This window comes from Bombus huntii, chromosome 13, assembly GCF_024542735.1.
Source record: "Bombus huntii isolate Logan2020A chromosome 13, iyBomHunt1.1, whole genome shotgun sequence".
NCBI classification, from domain to species: Eukaryota; Metazoa; Arthropoda; class Insecta; order Hymenoptera; family Apidae; genus Bombus; species Bombus huntii.
The window spans coordinates 8,214,711-8,234,936 of NC_066250.1; the positions used below are offsets into that span (position 1 = coordinate 8,214,711).

At 35.0% G+C, this 20,226-nt stretch overlaps 1 protein-coding gene across 2 annotated transcripts in view; it reads right to left on the bottom strand.

Moving 5' to 3' along the window:
- LOC126872355 (uncharacterized) overlaps positions 1-20,226 on the bottom strand; it is a 327,311-nt gene that overhangs the window by 5,684 nt on the left and 301,401 nt on the right. For both annotated transcript variants that reach the window (XM_050632210.1, XM_050632211.1), the window contains 8 exons: positions 18,862-19,032; positions 8,527-8,671; positions 2,852-3,103; positions 1,792-1,966; positions 1,458-1,564; positions 1,189-1,338; positions 960-1,093; positions 220-378 (listed from right to left, as the gene is read on the bottom strand). In XM_050632210.1, coding sequence (XP_050488167.1) covers positions 220-378; positions 960-1,093; positions 1,189-1,338; positions 1,458-1,564; positions 1,792-1,966; positions 2,852-3,103; positions 8,527-8,671; positions 18,862-19,032 — 1,293 coding nt within the window. The remainder of the gene's footprint in view (positions 1-219; positions 379-959; positions 1,094-1,188; positions 1,339-1,457; positions 1,565-1,791; positions 1,967-2,851; positions 3,104-8,526; positions 8,672-18,861; positions 19,033-20,226) is intronic.

The window sequence follows — 20,226 nt, forward strand, 5'->3', positions numbered from 1 at the left end:
GAAATTGCATATTACGCAGTTGAACAGTCGACTGATGATTATTTTATCGTGTGTATACTGTAGATTGCAGCATGTAATGTTTTTAGAACAAATGATCTTTATCAGGAAACTTTTTCTTTGCTAGCCTAGTTCTTATCTTCCCTTTAATTTTCTCTGTAAGCTATTCGTTTATATTTTCCTTCGTAAATATATTATTTCTCATTTAATAAAATTACTTACTAGAATTCCTGTGGCAGAGAATGACATTGCCCCTATCGCCCATCCGCTTTCTGGTCGTAGGAATTCCTCGGGGATATCACGGCAAGCAGAATGCATGTCGTCAGGTACTGTACCTTGACGACAAGGAATACATTGGTTCTCGTCTATTGGATGTCGTATCTGTTTAACAGACATTCAAATTTCACGAAAAACTCGCCCAAGGCAGCTCCGTGCTATATTTATTCTAGTGGCTGCTCGAGAGGTAGAACGCTTAAAGAGAAAGTTCCTTTTAGAGATTCAAAGAGGCGATCTTCTACGTTGCATTGAAGTCGTACGTTGTCTGTTAAGTTATCCACGAAGAACGAATGTGCGAATGACGTTTTAAGTAATATAGGGGCGGGCCAAAAATATGACTTAGATACTTATTTGATATTATAGAAAAATTCCTTCAAGAATCACTATGCAGCTATTGTAGAGGAAAAGTAATATTCTGAAAGAATTCTTTTATTAAACATGTTGTTTACTGTACGAAAAAACATTGTCTATTCCGTGTATGTCACAGAAATACGTCTATGAAAGGGGATGTTAACTCGAACTCGGTTGAAATATTTTTTCACCTTTGAAAATGAAATTCTATTCCACAGATCGTTGGGTGACAAAATTGGAAAATTCGACGTCGAAAAATTATCAGGCGTCGAATGGAAAATATTTCGCGTTAAGATAACCGAAACGATCCGTGGAGCGAATATCAGGTCACAAACCTGATATTGAGTGCAGTTGAAGCAGTGCCAACAGCATCTCTCACCCTCGACGTATTTCTTTGCTTGGCCGACTTCGCAGGGTAGAGAACACACGCTTTCCGGTGGCAGAGGATGTCCAAGTTTAAATTGGATTTCTGCAAGGAATATGCGAGTAGGTAGCGAGAGCACAGGTGCTGTTCAATTTCGCGAGAAAAAGACAGGATTGCGAAACGACCAATTTACTACTTACCGGGCATATCCAAATCTAATGTACCCTCGAGGTAATTGCCGACTCGAACCCACTTATACTTGCCAGGTTCTACCTGTTTGAAGTGTATGATGTTGTATCGAGCTGGCCCGTCTCCGTTCTTGTCGAATTTGAACATGTCACCGCTCAGACCTTCAACGAAATCGAAATCGATATTCGGCATCTTTATAAATATTTTTAGTAATCCATAGAACACGAAGTTTTATCATTTCGAGGATTTCTTAAACTTCTAGTTTCATTTGCATTCTTACCTTCAAAGGATACTTTCTGAAGATACCTTAAGAGCTCCGTGCCGTTAGTAGGTTTCATCGCGTCGCAAAGTCCAGGTTTTCCGCCGCAAAGATCTTTGTGCATATCCCTGAACGTGCAATAAAAATCTACGTGTTCATCGAGAAATATGTAACTAGATTGCAGATGTTTAAGCAATAATAACGAAGCGAAGCTTGAACAGAAGTATCTTATATTTGATATAGTATAGTATTATATTAGTATTATATTTTGCTTTATTATTATTCATGCATACACATTCACAGTTTAGATGTAGCACTTGTTCCGCTTGAAGAGAAGCAATGAAAATTGAATTACCGAAAGGCATAGGCGAACGCCATGACAGCATCGGAAACGAATTGGAGTTGATCCTCGAACGCTGTATTCTGTTTCGTTAAACGTTCTTTGGTCGTGCAGGGTTTCGTGTACTTCGTATTGTACGGAGTTACGGATGAGTTCGGGTATTTACATTGAAAATGGTCTTCCCAGAATTCTAAAATCATTCGCAACACGTTCCACTATAACACGTTATATTCTTCATTGAAAGATTTCAATAAATTCTATTTTCTGTAATCTTTTTCTCTAATTCTCTCATAGAAACCCTATGTTTCTTAATATATTCTCATTCATTTTGTACTTATTTGCGGTGCTACTATATGTTTGTAGTTTCACGTGGTTTTAAGGAAATCGCTATGGAACACACTGAATTCACCTAAATCAATTATTGTTCGAACCATTAGTTTTCGTGTGTAATAGGCGTCTTAAGGGACTAATTGTCTATAATCTGATTGCTATTGCTTACAATCTTTCATTCGAATAAGAAGATTCAGAATTAACGATTTCTATAAGCAGATTATTTTGTGATAATGATATAACAATAAAAGAAAATAATAGACAACAAGAGTATAAAGCAATTAGTGAAACACATAAACAGACGAATGTGTAAGTGTCTATCTCCATGGTGTTATGGAGAGTTAAAAAAACAGTGACTTAAGTAATGGTAAAGACAGTTACATTTTCTTGAAACATAACCAAATATATATAAAAGCTTTTAGGTCTCTTGATCTTTATTTCTCTAATCATTTTATATCGCAAGAAAATCGCTTATGAATGACACCTCTAAATGAGGATCGAAAGAGAAAGTCAGCCTTTAATAAAAGTTTGAAAGAAGTTATACTTCAAATTAGATGCAAAATTGAAAGGAAGCATTTTCTGGAACTAGGTGCCTCCTGTTGTTGTTTCATTCAGATAGTTTCGTTAATCATTTGAGCGTTTAATTTGGTATGATAGATAGATCACGCAGCCCTGGAGTCGTTATTCACGGAAGTTAGAATTAGCGAAGTTTAACGAAGCTCGCGTGTTTCAGTCGTCCGCTTACCAACAAACCACGGATTTCTTCGGTTGTTCTCGACAGTCAAATTCAGGAAGTATTCTTCGAAACCCTTGACAGGATTGGCTTGAGGTTGAACCGATAGAGTACCTTCGACTTCCGGCTCGTTACCATTGCTAACTAAACCTCTGGCGCTCCATCCATCGCTGCCGATCCACGAAAACGCACCGGTTACATTGAGGCGTCTAACGGCTCTCATAACTCCGGCAACTTCTTGATCCGAGCCGAATATTATGCATCCTAAATAAACAGACGTTAGTGAAAGAAAAGTTGATCGATACTGTTAGCATTTCCACTTTATTTATACTATATTATATTTTATTCATATTTTATAATATTCTCTGCTATTAGAATGACGAAGTTTGGAGCGTTAAACTTTGTCTTTACTAAAAGGAATTAACTAGTTGACAAATGAACATATATGAATTTTTATCAGTTATCAACTTCGAGACATTTATTCTGAGAATTTTTTAATTCTGAAGCTAAGACTATTTTCTCCTAATTCCGTCAGCTTCTTGGTCCGAGTTGAATATTATGCATTTTAAACGAACAGACGACGACGAAGGAAAAGCTAATTGACACTGTCGGAATTTTCACGGGCTACAAGATTCGCTAAGATCTACTATCAGAATTATGAACTCTGACAAATGTTCTACTTTAAAAGGAATTGTAAATGAGATATTTAGATTTTTATCAAATTCATTGAGCTTTAATAGTTCCGTTTTGAAATATTTTAAAAGTGAGAACTAATAATTCTCATAAATGTGGAATGATGAAACTAGTTCACGTGGAAATTATTTCCGATATTTCAGGAAGTTACGAATAATTACAGAAGTTTTATTAAAGAAGACGAAATTCCATATGCATCAATGTAATAACTGTCGTAATTCTACCTCTTCGTTTTCATTCATTCAAAATTAAATTTCCATTTAATTGTACCTAAGAATAAATCGATAATATATGATTGAATATCGATTGAAATTTATATTACGTAAGAAGTAAAGTCTTTTTCAAGTCGCCACAAGAAGAAGGATTTAATTACGTAATTTCGTCTCCTATATCTATCCCTTTAGATCGTCATTCTCTCGGTTATTTGAGTTCGCGAATGGGTTAATTATGAATTTTCATAGAATCAAATATTTGCAATAGATGAAACCAGGTCATTCGTAGTTCGAGCAAAAAGATTCTTATTTGCAATCAGTCAAAAATTATCTTCAGTACAAAGAGATTTTCCAGCTCACCTGCTTCATAAATAACGGGACGTAACTCGTTTCAAACATTCTACAAAAGTCCACAGACAACTAGAAAGATATTTTTTGTTGGTTGGAATCAAAGGAAATACGACGGTAGAGATACTTTACGACAGGACTGGAATTTAATTTAATGCAATTGCTGCGTATTTCTTTTTTGCTGCCGTCTCCGCTGCTTTTCCTCCCTTCGAGTCTCTGTTTCAGGGGTGACTTAATTAATTTTCTTGAGAATAGAACCTATCGAAACATCGTGAGCTGAAGACTGGTATAATTTCATTGCAACCTGTATCCATCTAAATACCAGAAACTTTCATTTCTTTTATAGACTATTTTTATATTCTACTTTTCCCATTATTTTTTCAATATAACAAGCAGAAATTAAACTTTTCACTGTCTTTCACCAAACTTTATCTTTCAGACCAAAAACAATCTTCGATCGTCTATTTTGATACGATACAAAACGCTGCAGATATGTATTGTATCGGTTCTCCATTATCGATTTTCAATTAAGTATTATCCCCTGTATGTCAGAAGCATATTGTCTTTTACCTTTCCTTTGTCTTCATTGGTATTTGATCTTCGATAGGTCCAAGTTTCAAAAAGATTACAGTAGTGAGAAGAAGACAGTAGTGAAAAAAAGACAAACGAAAGTTTAAATCTAAAGCATTTGTACTTCATATCGTATATTTAAAAAAGAAAACAATAGCGATAACCTAAATAAAAAAAATATTAGTTTAGTTTATCCGCAAGCTGTGACTTTCGAGGTTCCCGTAGGGAAATTTTGACTAGACAGTTCTACCAAATTCTAAGCGTTACACAGATTTTGTAAGTTAAGAACAGAAAAATTAGTTTCTAGAAAAGGGAGAAAAAATAATTTCTACTCTCGTAATACTTTTTTGTAACTTTGCGTGAAATTTTCGTTAAAAGAGACAACGAAACTCGTATCTAACATTTAGTACCATTAAATGGAATCAACTAGTTGACAAATTATCATACTCGAATTTTTATCAGCTACAATTCTACGAAAGGTAAAAATTACTCAATAAAAAAGCAACATGTATTTTCCTCCATGCAAATTAATTCGCGAAGTAAACATCTTCTCAATTTTGTTTCGCATACGCCTCGCGTCCGTCCTATCATTTTTCTTCTCGTCTCACACTCTCGACCTTATGTTTCACTGGTGCATTTACGGTGCACTGCTTCTTGACGAAGTTCCGTGTAATCTAGTTCCTCACAAAAAATAACCTTGCAACGAACGAGCTGTTCTACGCGGGGACGAGAAGCTCGAGTCCTTAACTCGACCTTAACTCGAGTCTTAAACAAAGAATGGTGGATAAATGTGAGAATGGATCTGAGATTGCTCATCGATCAGCCCTGATAAAGTACACATCGATACCGTAGCTGCAACGGTAAGTGAAACGAAGCTGTATAAGCCGAAGTATCCTTCATAAAAGGGAGCTGGTCAAAGGTTATCCCACCTCTCAACGTTTTGTTCTGTTCGTAGAACAGAGTAATTTCAACTCTGATGAATTCTAGGTATCGCTAAGAGAACAAACAGCTAATGAGAAACGGAGAGCTTCAATAGCTAGAAACTTTGGCTCGCGAATGCCATTTAAACGTTACGAGACGCAAATTAACGCGTTTACTCGTCAGTTTGCACAATAACCGTAAAATGTCGTGATTCGTGGAACGAGGAAGGTTCACGTAATGAATGAGGCATTGATACTACGCGATTTCAAGCAAAAACGTCTGCAACTCAACCACTGAAAAGTCTTGTTAAAAAGGAATTCTAAATAACGAGCTTGGCCTTTCGCTCGGATTTTTAGATATTTTAGACTTTAGTTAATATCTGAAAACACTGGAAAAATTGTAACTATAAAGTTACAGGAGATTCGATCTGTCTGCATGCGTGAAAGTTTCTGGTGAAACAACATGAAAATCACTTTCTGTTTAATCTTTTTTGCTTTTTCATTCTAACGAACTACATGTGCGACGAGTCACGCGATCAACCAAAAGTTTTAGCTCCTATACTATTATTACGAGTATTTTACTGTAGACACATTATACATTTTTGCACCTTGATATTTTCAATAAATGCATCACAGATTTTAGTCTACGCATAATATACGCACAAAAACTTTTTATAGTAAGTGTCAAAACACTTTTGTGTGCCTCTGTTCATAGGGAACTGTTCATTATGGAAGGGTTAAGGAGAACCTAGTGAAAAGTTCAATGATGTCGAATGTTCCTTGGGCAAAACCCGTTCATACGAAATAGGTTACACATAGTTGGATTTTAACTAGCCTACTCTCGCGTCGCGGTAATTCCAGCTTTGTATTCATGAACATTGAAGAACTTTATAGATTTTTCGATACGTCGAACTTTCCTCTTCTGGAGATGCGCAATGTGCACGGAAATATTCCATAACGTACGATAAATGTTCCAAGTTGCGTTGCAATATTTTACGGCAGGTTTGATTACAAATAAGATTTCTCTGATATCGAGATACATGAGAATTCGTATCATATAAATTATGTTATTCCAAATTAATGGTTTCCTCTATTTGAGAGATAAATTGAATAATCAAATATAGGTATGTATTGATTAAATGTTTGCATTGCTGTTGGTTATTCTAACTACTAAAATAAATTCAAGAATAATATTAAATTATGATAACGATATCGGAGATCACGAAATCAAATTATCTTGCGATCATATTTTTGAAAAGATCATCTGTTAGAAAACTGAAAAATATTGAAAATTTTTACCGATCTTAATTTCGTATAAGATAAATACGTAAATAAAATCGAAAAATTGTTCGTTAAACTTTCTGGTTGATTATTGTATTTATCTTCGGTCGTATCTGACTCAGGATGGCCGCTTTACTTGATAAAGGAGGCGCTCTTTTAATAGAAACAAAAGCGAAGAGATTCGGTTTTCCAAGTCCTATTTCGAAGGAACTGAGAAGTTACGGGACAAGTCGATGAAATTCCAGGGATTCACGTTTTATCTGGAAAAGTATCGAGTCGTCTTAGCTTCCTCCCATTTTGATAACGAAATGGGAGCACGGTTAAGATAAGAATCTCTATCATTCAAAGCTAAAAGACTCTCTCCTTTTTCTTTTATTATGTTCCACCGGAAGCATCTTTGTTTCACCGTTCTTTCGTTTCAATTTCATGTCGATGGGCCAGTCTTCTCCCCTTCGTCTCGTTTCGATCGATCCCTCTCCCTTTAGTAGCGAGCTTTGTCGTACCAGATACACTTTGATAACTCGATAGAAGTTCGTTTGCGAAATTTCACGCGAATATTTCGCGAACCGAAAATGTCTCTGTAAATGTTAATTATCGTGTAGAGTGCTATCATTGTTGAGAATTCTCTAGACAGTTTTCCATCTACGTGTAATAAATGCATTTTAGCAGTTGTTTATCGAAGCTGCTTTTACGTGTCGTTTACAAATTCCTGAGAAGTTATTTTCCTGTGAAATCCTTATAAGAAATTCTTCACTTTGTCGTGCATATGTTTCAATAGCTGACTTCAAATTTTTTCTACAAAATATTTTCCTATATAGCGATCATTCTAAATTGTAGAATAAAGATAGAATAAAATTTCTTCATATATTTTTCGTTGCAGTGATTATTAGATTAGAAGAAATATTTAATTTAAGAAATTTTAAGGAATACATAAGGATACTTTAAATCGTAGGATAAAAGTTCAATTTCTTTATACATTTTTACTTTAAATAGGTAAATATATAAACACGGGAAATATTTAATTGGAGAATCTTTTCAAAATGTCTATAAGTTTGCAGATACTGTGGACAATTTTAATTATAGAATAGAAATAAAATAGAATACTTTTGTACATTTTTAATTTTAGAAAATATATGTTCCTTAGCAGTATTCAATTTTCTTCAATGATATCAGCTATTTACGTGCTAGGCAACGCGGTTATATGTAACGCGGTTATAGCCGAAAAATCGATAGCTATGTGTTTAGAGTTGTGAGCTTTCCAATTTACGATTGGTTGCTATCGAGTTGGCCAAACCGGGAATCGTTGCGAGTGGATCTTACGATTTCGGGATTGTTTGCCATTGGATCTTTAATTTATTTCTACAGTTTACTTCTGCTCTGTACTCAAAAATAAGCTAGCTGTGTAGCTTTTCTTCTATTTTATTTATATATCATTTTGATCACGCCTCCGGTTTCAATACTTTTTTTTCTCTCTAAATATTTCAACGTCACGTGAAAGTTATAAATAAAAAAAACCGATTTTTACAATCCACGTACTTTTTCAAATTTTGTTTTTTTTTTACGAGGAAAAATCGAATATTTCTCACCGAGGGATTTGAATTTCATGCGAAATTCTATTTTTTCTATATTCTGTTACTTAATATTTCGAACAAAAATGGCTTACCTCGTGCTCTCGGCTTGGTTAACAATTTCAAGACTATCTCGTCGTAAGCCTTCTCTTCGGCAACACCAGAATCTTTCACTAATTTTTCCTTAATGGCGATGCATATGTTGTACTTTCCCAGCAGCTCTTCCAGTTCTTCGAACGCCTGTAACAAACCGAACAGTGTCTTCGTAATTACATTGAATTTCTATTTTCTTCGTTTCTGTTTATCAGTATGTATCGCGACTGCGATTCTAAGCAGACTTTGAAACAACGAGACGGAAGAAGGAAAGACAGCAAAATCCCGTTTCAAAGACGACGATGCTGAGCGAATTAGGGACTTTGCCTTTGATACAAAGATGCACTCTTGAATACGACATAAAAAGGTTAATACATCTCCGAGATGGATTATACTTGTAAATAGCGAAAAAAATAAAAAAAACGAACTGGTAACTAAGAACGTGGAACGAATCTCTATACTGGAATTCGTTTCTCCAACGGTCCTTTCGATTCGTCAGGAAAAGACAAGGGAGTGAAAAAAAAGATGGATAGCCTCGTCTAATAAAGATCTACGTTCTTTTGATCGATTCTGATTTCATTCCGGGGGAAAATAGTTTAATTCGCGTCGTCGCGTAATAAGGTCGCTCGTTATCGATTTCCGTTTTACGATAGGTAAACTTTGCCATCTCTGTGTCCTTCCGTGTTGATCGATCCGCCGTTACACGTGTCTGATGTTGATCTCTCGACAGATTGCCGCGATCCGATGATTCGACCCGTGGAAATAAATTACGTGTTAGCACCCGCCCGGTTAATATCGGCTCTTAGATGTCAAATACATCCGACGTGAGCCGAGATTAATTTCTCGTTTCGTTCAAACAACTAGCATAAATGGACGTAATGCTGTCGATGATAGCGTGTATCTCTTAGGTAATTACACAGAAATGGCTGCTTGATCGATTCGATACGAGGTTTTTATTGATTTCAAGTGTACAGTTATTCGTTATTCATTGCGTTGTACTACTTAGCCTTCCTATAAATCGTGTTCTTGACGGAAGAAAGACATCGATTTCGTGAATCGGAATTGTTTGAAAACGTTTATAGTGTTGTCTAAGCTTCAACAATGTATTAGTTGTCTTCCAGAGTTTACATTATTATTTTGTTGCAGCGTTTAACTACTTTCAACGGTAAAACTTATCAGATATGTATCATTAATAGTTACGTCGGATTAATTCTTACGGTACAATGATTCGATAAATAAAGATAGTAGTATAGACGTGTATAAAAATATTTTCTGACTATTTTCATTTAACGAATGATCGTAACTAAAAACATGACTATATCTTCGTGAACAATTGTCCATTCGTAGAAATGGTACATAGCCATTTCGATAAGATACGAATACCAATGTAGGATGGCGGGATAATTCATCTGTCATCTGTTGATACGTTGTCATCTGTTGTTGTTTATCATAAAAAATCGTGCGATCTTATCTGAAGATGGGAATTCGTATCACATACTTTTTTCTTTAAACAAATATTTGACGAACATTATTTGCCACGTCAATTGCAAATAATGAACATTATACGTATATTTTATTTTATTTAAAATTCATATCCGGTATAGATTTTCAAATTAATCCGTTGGAAATATACTGGGCTATGGATTTGTTTAAGAGAAAATCTGCGATGTTAACGAATTTTGGTTATCCACGAATTATAAAACTTCCTATATCCCCGGAATCATCGAATACATTTTCGCGAGAACTTACGACAGGATTAGGGAGATAAAAAAGAGAACAAACACGCGGAACGGTAATTTACAACGTTCATTTTTCTTCGCTCGGTCGAATCAGTTTCTAACGATAATGAAAATGCACACGCGCGTACCGCAGCCACGCGAGGATAAGCATTATATTGAAATAAAGTATGCAGCGTGAATGTGTCGCAGAAAAAAGGGAAAAATGTCGTATATCCATGTATCGTGCAGCGAGAATAATTCAAGCTTGGCAGCAGCGAGTAACGAGAATGCAGAAATCACCGGAGGGTATCGTTAAAGATTCAAGAGAATTATTAGACTAACGTAGCTCGTCGCTCTGCTGTCTGCATGATCCATCTTCCCATTTTCTTCTCCTCGAAACGTAACAGCATTTTACGCTTCTTCCCTATTTTTACGAGCAAGCAATTTTCTCAAATCACAGCGAAAAGGAAGGAAGAAAGAAGAAGTCCCGATAATTCGTCGACGATTTCACAGTCTGACCTGTTTCCTTCCGCATCGATTTAGGACCATATTATACTTATGAGAGAACCGTCACATCGGTTACAAGGAAATTAATGAGATATGTTATAGCAGGGCCGTGACTTGCCAAAGCTGTTCCCGTAATTGCTCGTTCGAACATCTTAATGTAACATATGAAGCTGTACAAGTTTTACGAATCGCGTTATTTTCATGTAGCTGTTACACAGATGGTAAATTATCAGAAATATTAGCAAGTGTTGGAGTTTCGAACGAATGGCCAATGTACCATTGGCAAGTAAATTTCCCATTTACGAATGGAAAGTCGTCAATTCCATTTTTGCGAGATATACACAATAGGAATTGCATAATATCACGCAGAACATTACGGCCGATAAAATGGAACATAAAAGCAATCGTGCAAGTGTTTCATAGGAAATGTAGGTGCACGAAACTTCGAGAGAACAGCCACATGTACGAAAAGACAATGATGATGAATGGCTGTTTTTAGATGATGATATCAAATGGAAATTTTGATAAATAGTTCTGTCGTTCTTCTTTTATGAAAAGAGGAGTTAATTTGAGTGGGATGAGGAGTGAGATAGTTATCACTAATTGTGGAAGAGAATGTAGGTAGAACCTGGGAAAGATAAAGTAACAACTTTAACGTAGAATGAATCGAGAAAACAGACGCAGCTGTAGAATGGAGGTAGGGAGAAGAGAGAAGAAAGGAAAGAAGAACATAACAGCATTGTATTCTTCTTCCCAGTATCTTCCAGGGGATGATATTTGATTTCTTGAACTTTGGTCAAACGAGAATGTTTTGCAAGAAATAGTTTTAGTCCGAAAACGGAAGAACAAGAAAAGGAAGTGGTAGGAGAAGAAGACGATAAATGCCGTTGCGTTATTATATAGCATCATCTTTGTTATACTTTGCAAAGAAGATGGTATTTAAATTTTTCGATTTCAATGGAGCTGAGGACATTGCTGGAAGGACGCTTAGAAAAGAAGAAGAGAGGAAGGAGGAGGAAGAGTAAAAGGAAAAAACGAGATGGCAAAGGAGAAAAAGAAGAAGAAGAAGATGAGAAGGAAGGAGAAAAGAAGATAAATAATATTGCTTTCTCGTATTTAATACTTTGCAGATAATAATATTTAATTTTTCTAATCTCGTTCGAACTATTGTAAGAGTGTCACGGAAAGAAATAGAATTTAGGTCAAGGAAGAAAAAAGAGAAAAGAATATTTAATATCTCTGGTTTCGTTCTTCTTGTATGTATATGTACATCAATTGAAAATACTGTCTTGTATATATAGAGTGTAACGTATGGAAATGAAGGGTACATCTTAAACCCTCAAGAACAAAATGCATTCAGTAACAGTATACGTGCTTGTGTGGGAAGGAGAAAGGACGTGCATATGTCATTGTTGAATCAATATCTAGGTCAATGGCGTTCCGCCGGCCATACACCTGTTCATTGTTCTGTAGTGGTGAAGTGGATACGTGATGAGTCGCGATAAATTACAAGCGAAGTTGACAGAATGTACCACAATTTGGCTGTCACGGGTACATACGACGTGACATCGTACAACGTATAACGCACAATATGAGACGATCCACCAAAAAAGAAGAAGAAAAGAAAAGAAGAAACTATGTAATATTTTCAAAATTAACTCTAAAATTCTGTATTTTATTCGTGAAAGCAAATTATGTATAAATTACCAGTTTGACTACTTTAATGTTCTATTTGCTGCGTGTACTATCTACATGTATGAAAAAGTTTGAAGTGGACAGAAGTACGTTTCGAGATATACCTGATTTTATTTTAAAAACAAATTAAATCTATGCTGTAAGTACATAGAGTAATCTATCGCAATCTATCGAGATCTAACTCGAAACATGCAAGCATTATCGTGCCACGATCACGCCCTGTATTCACGTCCCTTTCATCGTTTTCAATCAGTACATTTCATGGAATACCTAGCTTCCCCTCGCTTTGGATCGCGTGAAAATTCGATTTTACCGTGTACGTGAAAGTCAATTTTATACCATTACAGACGTCTGGTTATTATACCACGCTTTGAACGAAGAAGAGGGATAAACGTGAGATGGTTATCGAAACAAGAAAAGGTTATCCTTTCAACCGTATCTGAGTGAATATTTATCAATCTCGAAATTCCACCGTATCGCGATATTGTTTATTGACTGTGACATTTTTGTAAGATATCTGTATCCACTAGATCGTTTAATGAACGATTGTCGTCGCTTTCGTCGCTTTATTATACTTTTTCCCCGCGATACAACGAGTTTATATTCATCTTGACATAAGATCGTGCTTTCACGCGACACATGAATGGTAATTAGAACACCTTCGAGATACCACGGTCATCAATCTTTTTTTGCGACATGGTAGCACTTACCGGCGGTATCAAGATTTCAGAGCTTAGATAGATCAGCGCATTGTTGACTTCGAGTCCTTTTAAGCTTGAGAGTTCGCGAGATAAGAGATGTTAGAGCTTTTTGATCTGAACGTGCCTAGATCAATATTTCTTAAAATTTAAAGCGACGTTTTCGAACCTCGAGCCTTCAAGATCTACGCTTTCCAATTTATCTATTTATCTAAGCTTTTCAGTTTTCGGGAACTGTGCTTTCAAGATTGAAGCTTCCGGACTTTGAAAATGTCGAGATTCGAGTTTTTAACTTCGACTAGAGACAACCGTTTTAAATCTGGAGCTTCTGTGGTTCTTTAAAAGAGTAAAGTCCTTAAATTTTTAATTTTGATGTTAAATCTTCTCAAGCTTGAGTTCTTGTGTTAAAAATTCTCCCATTTTAAATTTTCAATGACAACGTTTCCTGACTTTGGAAATTCCAAGTTCGTGGCTACTAACTCTTAAAGATTCGAGACTAGATCTCATTAACCACGAGCATTTGACCGTTGGCCGTAAATTTTTTAAGTCAAGGTTGTTTGGCTATCTATTGAATTATTTCGAATAGAGTTTCATACGGTTTAGGATAAGATCAGTATCAGTATGGAGTTTAATTTAGTAATTGTCCTATTATCTTAAACGACGTATACCTGTACAGCAATTTCGTGACGTTAGAGCTGCTTTTATACCAGAAGAAAATTTGGGCCGAATATTGTGTTATAGAACGGATATGCTGGTCAGAAAAATGAAATTCCAAAAGGTAAAATACGGAATTAAATAAATGTTCAAATATTTTCCAGAGCCATTATATGCCTATCGCTCATAAGAATCCATACGGTTCAATATTCAGTTGGGAAATTATTAATTGGATGCATTACTTTCTACGTTCTTATGGAATTAGTAAGTTGTAAATTTATGTAATCAAAATCAAAAGATCTAACCATAGTATCTTTGCGTATAATAATAACCTTAATGTATAATTAAATACACGATTCGGCGATATATTCATCGATCTCAGATATTTTTCTCGAAATAACATCGATAGTCTTTCTGTCAATTTAAAGAAATCTACTTTGTCCATATAAATTTAAGAAAATTTTCTACATTTCAATTTATGAAGTCGATCGGTGTAACTTTTCACCGGCACGATTAATTTTTAATAACATTAACGGACGAATATTGATCGACATTCACACGAATCCGAGTTGACTTCGATACGAATAAGTAAGACAAGGCTTATCATCTATTCGAAGGAATTTTTTACGCGCAGAAAACTGCATCTGTCCCATCGGCTGGCGTGAGGGTAATGTGGGCCATGCAAGGTCGTTTGTTATGTAGCTACGTATTTCGAGAAGAACGTAATTAGGTGTGTGCCTGTTTTCTCTATCGTACGTCTGCTCCCTTCCTCGTTTTTCCGTCTATTCGCGCTGTGTAAAATGTCGCGGGATTGACTATATGCACGCGATTTAACGTGCCTAGAATGAAGTATTTAACGGACTGTAATGTAATCTCGGTCGGTTGGTGGGTACCATTCTAATTGCGTTCGTTCATTCACTCGCGCTTAACACGATGAATTTATTCGACCACGATTTCCAACTGTGCAGCTAGTTGAATGTCATGCCGATTTAAAGTACGTCGAGCTCATTAGTTCTATAATTAATTGCACTTGAATTATAATTTCGAAATATACATGTTGGATATGAAAGAAAGAGGAGATCGAATCTAGAGCTTTTAAATATTTTCTTTCATTTTTTTAGAGATTGTTTCAGGATTATATATGTTCTTTCCTTTTCCAAGGTAAATCAGTCCTGTTTTTTTAGCATTATCGTTTGATGTTGTTTCAGAGATAATTGTAGCAGATATTTAGTTTGATAGGGAACGTACACGAACAGAGAGATTTCAAAGTTTGATAATGGTTGGCGTACCTGTGTCAACAGAACGATAAATGAACAATTAAATTAGAGGTAGCCGAATGTTCCAAATCGTGAAAATCGATATTGTAGATATACATAATGCTAAATGGACAAATGGAAGTTTAATATTAATACTTGCGTATATGAATATTATTGTTATAACTTGTATTCGACATTTTTTACCACGTTACGGTAACTGGAATATACAGGATGTTCGGCAACAGATGGTAGAATCAAAATAAAACGAAGATGAAGAATAAAAAAGATACGACACTTCGTCTGTTATTTAATATTATAATATCTAAGAAGCTAGTAAAATATCTCTGAAGCTTGGGAAACTTCTCTAAGCGCCAGAAGATGGATGTACAGTGATTCTCAAAGCCTGTATATAACATTGATTAATTGCCCTTGTCAAATATAGTTCCATAATTTTGTAAAATTAGCAGTTGAACTTTCTTTTATCCATCACTGCACATTAAACGGTTAAATTATCTTCCTATGATTCTCCATATCTATCTAAACGTAAGTTTCCTTCGAAATTTAACATTCCAGAAATAAATCTTCTTTATAAAAGTTTCAACATTTCAATCTGTTCTGCAAAACTTGTCACAAAATTTCTTAAAACTTTGGATGGAGGTCTGGTAGGTAGCGTACGTTGCATGTTATATATCATGTGTCTGATGTAATATCACATGGTTGACATATCCAACTACTCGCTTGCACTGTATCAAACGTAACTTTCAATTCTAGCTTTACCCTCAGGAAATTTCATTCTTCCATTTCTTTCAGTTACAGACGCTAAACGTATTTTATCCTCTTTAGAAATCTTTTCTCTCCATCGAGAATATTGTACAATTAATATATTAATCCAGCGAGGGCTTACTTTCAAAATCAATGTTTATTACTGTTATTATTCTCACTTTTTGCTGAATTATCCTGATTACTTAGTGGCTTATTATTTCTCGTTTTTCCTAATCTTTCGCTCGTATATTTCTCGTTAAAACCCTTCTGCCATTCTTTTATTTCTTTTTACAATCCCATTAAACTATTATTATCAGAGTGGTACCTCTCCCTTTTTTTTTAGACTTTTTCCCCTTTTAAGCTAAAAGAATTGGAGATACCAATTATCGTGGAGTTCGATGTCGAACGAGTCCATTAACATCGATATTGCAACATGCATAGTCCGTTTCGGTTGCCGATGTATATCGATATGAAATACAGAATCGTTTATTTACATGCATGCATTTACACTACGCTCGTCTATTAATTTCATTGTCGTGGTACTCTAATGAGATGTAAAGCCGATTTGTTTTATGCACGCACGCTACTCGTTTCGTGATCGTATTATTAACAGGCGAGTGTTCAAGATTTTGCACGCGATATGTTCATTTTTCATCTGTTTCCCTTTCTCTCTCTACCCTTTCTTCAATTGTTTTCTTTCGTTCAACGAATTAATTCCGAATATTATGCATGCATGTTACAAACGTATTCTTCTTCTACATTGTTTCGCGAAAACGTAGCGAATTTTATCTTCGTGTCTCTTTTCCATTCCTCGTTTTTCCGATATCTTCGTTGCACAATTGCAATTAAAATGTCGTTATCGTCTTTTTCTCCTTCATACGTTACCATCCTTTCCAGTGAAATTAAAATTGGAATAGACGATTTATAAATGGAAGTACAAAATTAAGATAAATGGAGGAATATAATTATCTGACATAAAATCTATTCGATGCGGAATATCAACTTGGAACGAGACTGTACCGAATCGGTGAAATTAGTTTGAAATTTCAAAAACAAATTGTTGAAATCAATAATGGTACATGTAAATTTATGCCAGTAATATAAAAGACAAAGGTAATAAAATTCACAATTAAGGAATCGTTAAAGAATCTTTTCTCTAAAAATTAAGACTATTAGGTCGAATGATAAGTTCATTCGCATTTTCTTAAGCAGTAATTACAAGAGATAAGGAATTGAAATAAATAAAGAACGAACGAAAAAGTATTGATATCGATAAGAAGATATTAAACATGAAATAAAATATCTATTGACTTAAAAATTATTATCTGTCGTATATACAAAGACGAACACATATAGTATCCGTTATATCGTCACGCGGTTTTAGTTCACGCACGACTAGCGTGAAGGAAAATTTCAGTAAATTTCTCTCCATGACATTCACTGCTAAGAATAATTCCCCAAAATAACTCAGTTCTCTGTGGTTTTAATTACGCTCGATTAGCATAGTGGCGGTTACGACAGCAATAGGAAGTCGTGGAGCAGGCGGGAATGAGTGACGCGCCGTGAGACCCGGAAAAAGAGGAGACCGTCCAAAAATGAATACATACGTTGGCAAGTTGCAGCCTAGAATTGTACCTTTGTGATCGTCACGTTAAACAAGGCAGCCCGCGGCCGAAACAGAGAAAATGAAAGAACCCTGACGACTAGCGCGCTCTTGCATGGAGTTATTTGATTACGTATATGCCAGGCAAATGAGATATACTACAGTTTCTGGTCTGCCGTGAAATATTCGGTGAATTGTGGTCGAGTAGCTTTCACGTTCTCTGGCTGAACGGATGCTAGAATGCAGTTTCGTGGATTTTAATGTAAATTAATGTGACTATAATTTAACGGTATCAAAAGCACTCTCTATTTTTTATATAATCTCATCCTTCTTTGCCTTTTTATTTAAAAAAGTGGGGAACGTGACAGACAACGGAAAATATAAACTGAGGATGTATAAGAATTATTTGACAATTTAAAAAAATACATGTACTGATTTACCCTTCGTAATGGAGTTTATGGTTTGGAAAATGAAGAACGATGGCAATTCTGTTTAAACAAAATAAAATTCGTGGAGTAGAGAACAGATTTATAGTTTTGTTATATTCAACTACTAATTGACAGTGACAAGTTTCTGAAAATTCGACGAAATAATGTCGTATTCATTCGACTCGTGTGAAGGGTGCGTTGCGGTAATTTGATCATAGAGATTCATTTATTTAAAAATTACAATGAATACGCCATGTGTGATGGTTAAATGGATATTTTCTGGAGTTGATAGCTGCAGCTGTGATCGCATTGTCGGTTGAATGCATTGTTTCAGAACACTTATCCGGCCGAATCAATCAACTGTTCGTACCGAATTTCACAGGGGCGAGATCGTATTTTTCGCGCGTATCCGCTGATTTTCTCTGTGTACATCGGCGCGATATATCCCTGTTAATTCATCACTCATCCTCATTGCAGTTACGTATAAGTTCAATAATTATCTTCACGCCGTAATTCAGGTATCGGTCATTAAAACGATAGATATTCCGCTTCACGTGATTTACTTTTTGGTAAAATGGAAATGGAACGAACGATACACTAAAGGGCGGTTTCTACGAAAATTATCTTCCCATTCATAGAAATGATATAAAAGAGAACAGTGAATTTTTACGAATCTTGTTTATGAATATATACCGGTCAGTATAAAATATACAATGCTTCATTTTGTAGAAAATGAACATAGCTATTTAACGAAAAATAAATACAGCTGTTTAACGAGTATACTTATGATATTTATTTATTATTACTATTATTTATTATTATTATTATTTATTAATATCTAATGGAAATCACTATTTGGAACTTAAAAAGACCAATGACCTTTTCTCAAATTTTTCTCAAATCACACATTATATATATTTGTACACTACATTTTCAGCAATAACATAAAAATTTAATTAATATATACAATTTGTAAAATATCTGGCTTAATATCAATGGAGAAAAACATACGTTACCTTAATTCCGTAATTGCTTTCCTCGTATATAATAGATACGTAACGCCACCCTATATTCCTCACGATGTCCACCATTGCTTTTACTTGATAGTGATCGCTCGGTATTGTACGCGAGAAATATTCGAAGCGTTGTTTGTTGGACAATTCCGGGCTGGTTGAGAAGAAAGAGACCTGAAAGAAGTCGAAAGTTTTTATCTTTAATGCCCCTTTGTATTTCGAAGAAAACTATCGAGTATGCCTTTCAATCAATCTCATTAGTAACGTTCATATTCAATTCTAACTTGAATCTTCGACCTCTGAGTTTCTTCGAAACGTTACTCCATTAATTTTGTAAAACTAGAGTATTCAAAAACTTTTTATATTTGCCTGGAATATTTTAAATATTCTATAAATTTTTAAAATAATATCAAAAGAATATTTTTGTGATTTCATTTTTAGAATAATTTTCTCATTCCCCTGTGTTACTTGGCTTTTGCAAAACATACAACAAGCATTATGCGCGAGAACATGAGTTATGCATATACATTGCTCTACAAATTCGTCTAGTGTAACTCGGATAGAATTAGTTTCCGTCTCATATGCTTGGGGACAAATGTCTAGCCATAATTACGTGTCGCTAACTTATGCCGCGATTCATCGCATAACATAAAACAACTTCCCAACATTAATCTTTTCCATATATTTCTTGCATTTTTAATTCGAAACTATTATATAAATTTCATTTTCTAAAACAATATCAGATACAAATATAGTACGTATCTCTATTATCCTAAGAATAAAAGCAATAGAGGTTGATGTATTTTTCTTGTATTTCTAGATAATTTGCAAATATTTGTAGGATGCGCGCAAATTTTCTCTGTGCACGTGTATATTTACCCATAATGTCGGTCATTTCGACGTTATATCTCGCGTAGTGGAACGCTAATAGAGGCATCGTAATAACGCACGATGAATTTAATTAGGACGTGAAATTGGACTCGTTGAAATTATTAAAGTCTCGTGTTTACTCGTCGTTCACTATCAGAATAATTTTAAGAGAAATCATAGCGATAGAAGTAAGTTAAACTTTTCTTCAGATGAGAGTAGTTTTCGAGATAAGTATGAGGATTTCCTTCTAAAATTTCGTAAGTGCGTTCGAAGTTGCCTCCAAGTATTCCGACGAAAATTATCGCGAAGGAAAACTACGAGTAAGCTCTTAATATCTATCAGTCCTTATCTCAGATTTTCAATATCCAGACTGTTATTACTGTTTGTTTTCTTGTCTGAACAGAAAAGCTACATTAAATAATTAATAATTCTTCCGTGGAATCGAGAATCGTAGTTTATCGATCTACAAATGTTTATTGTTTTAAAATTGTGTTCACT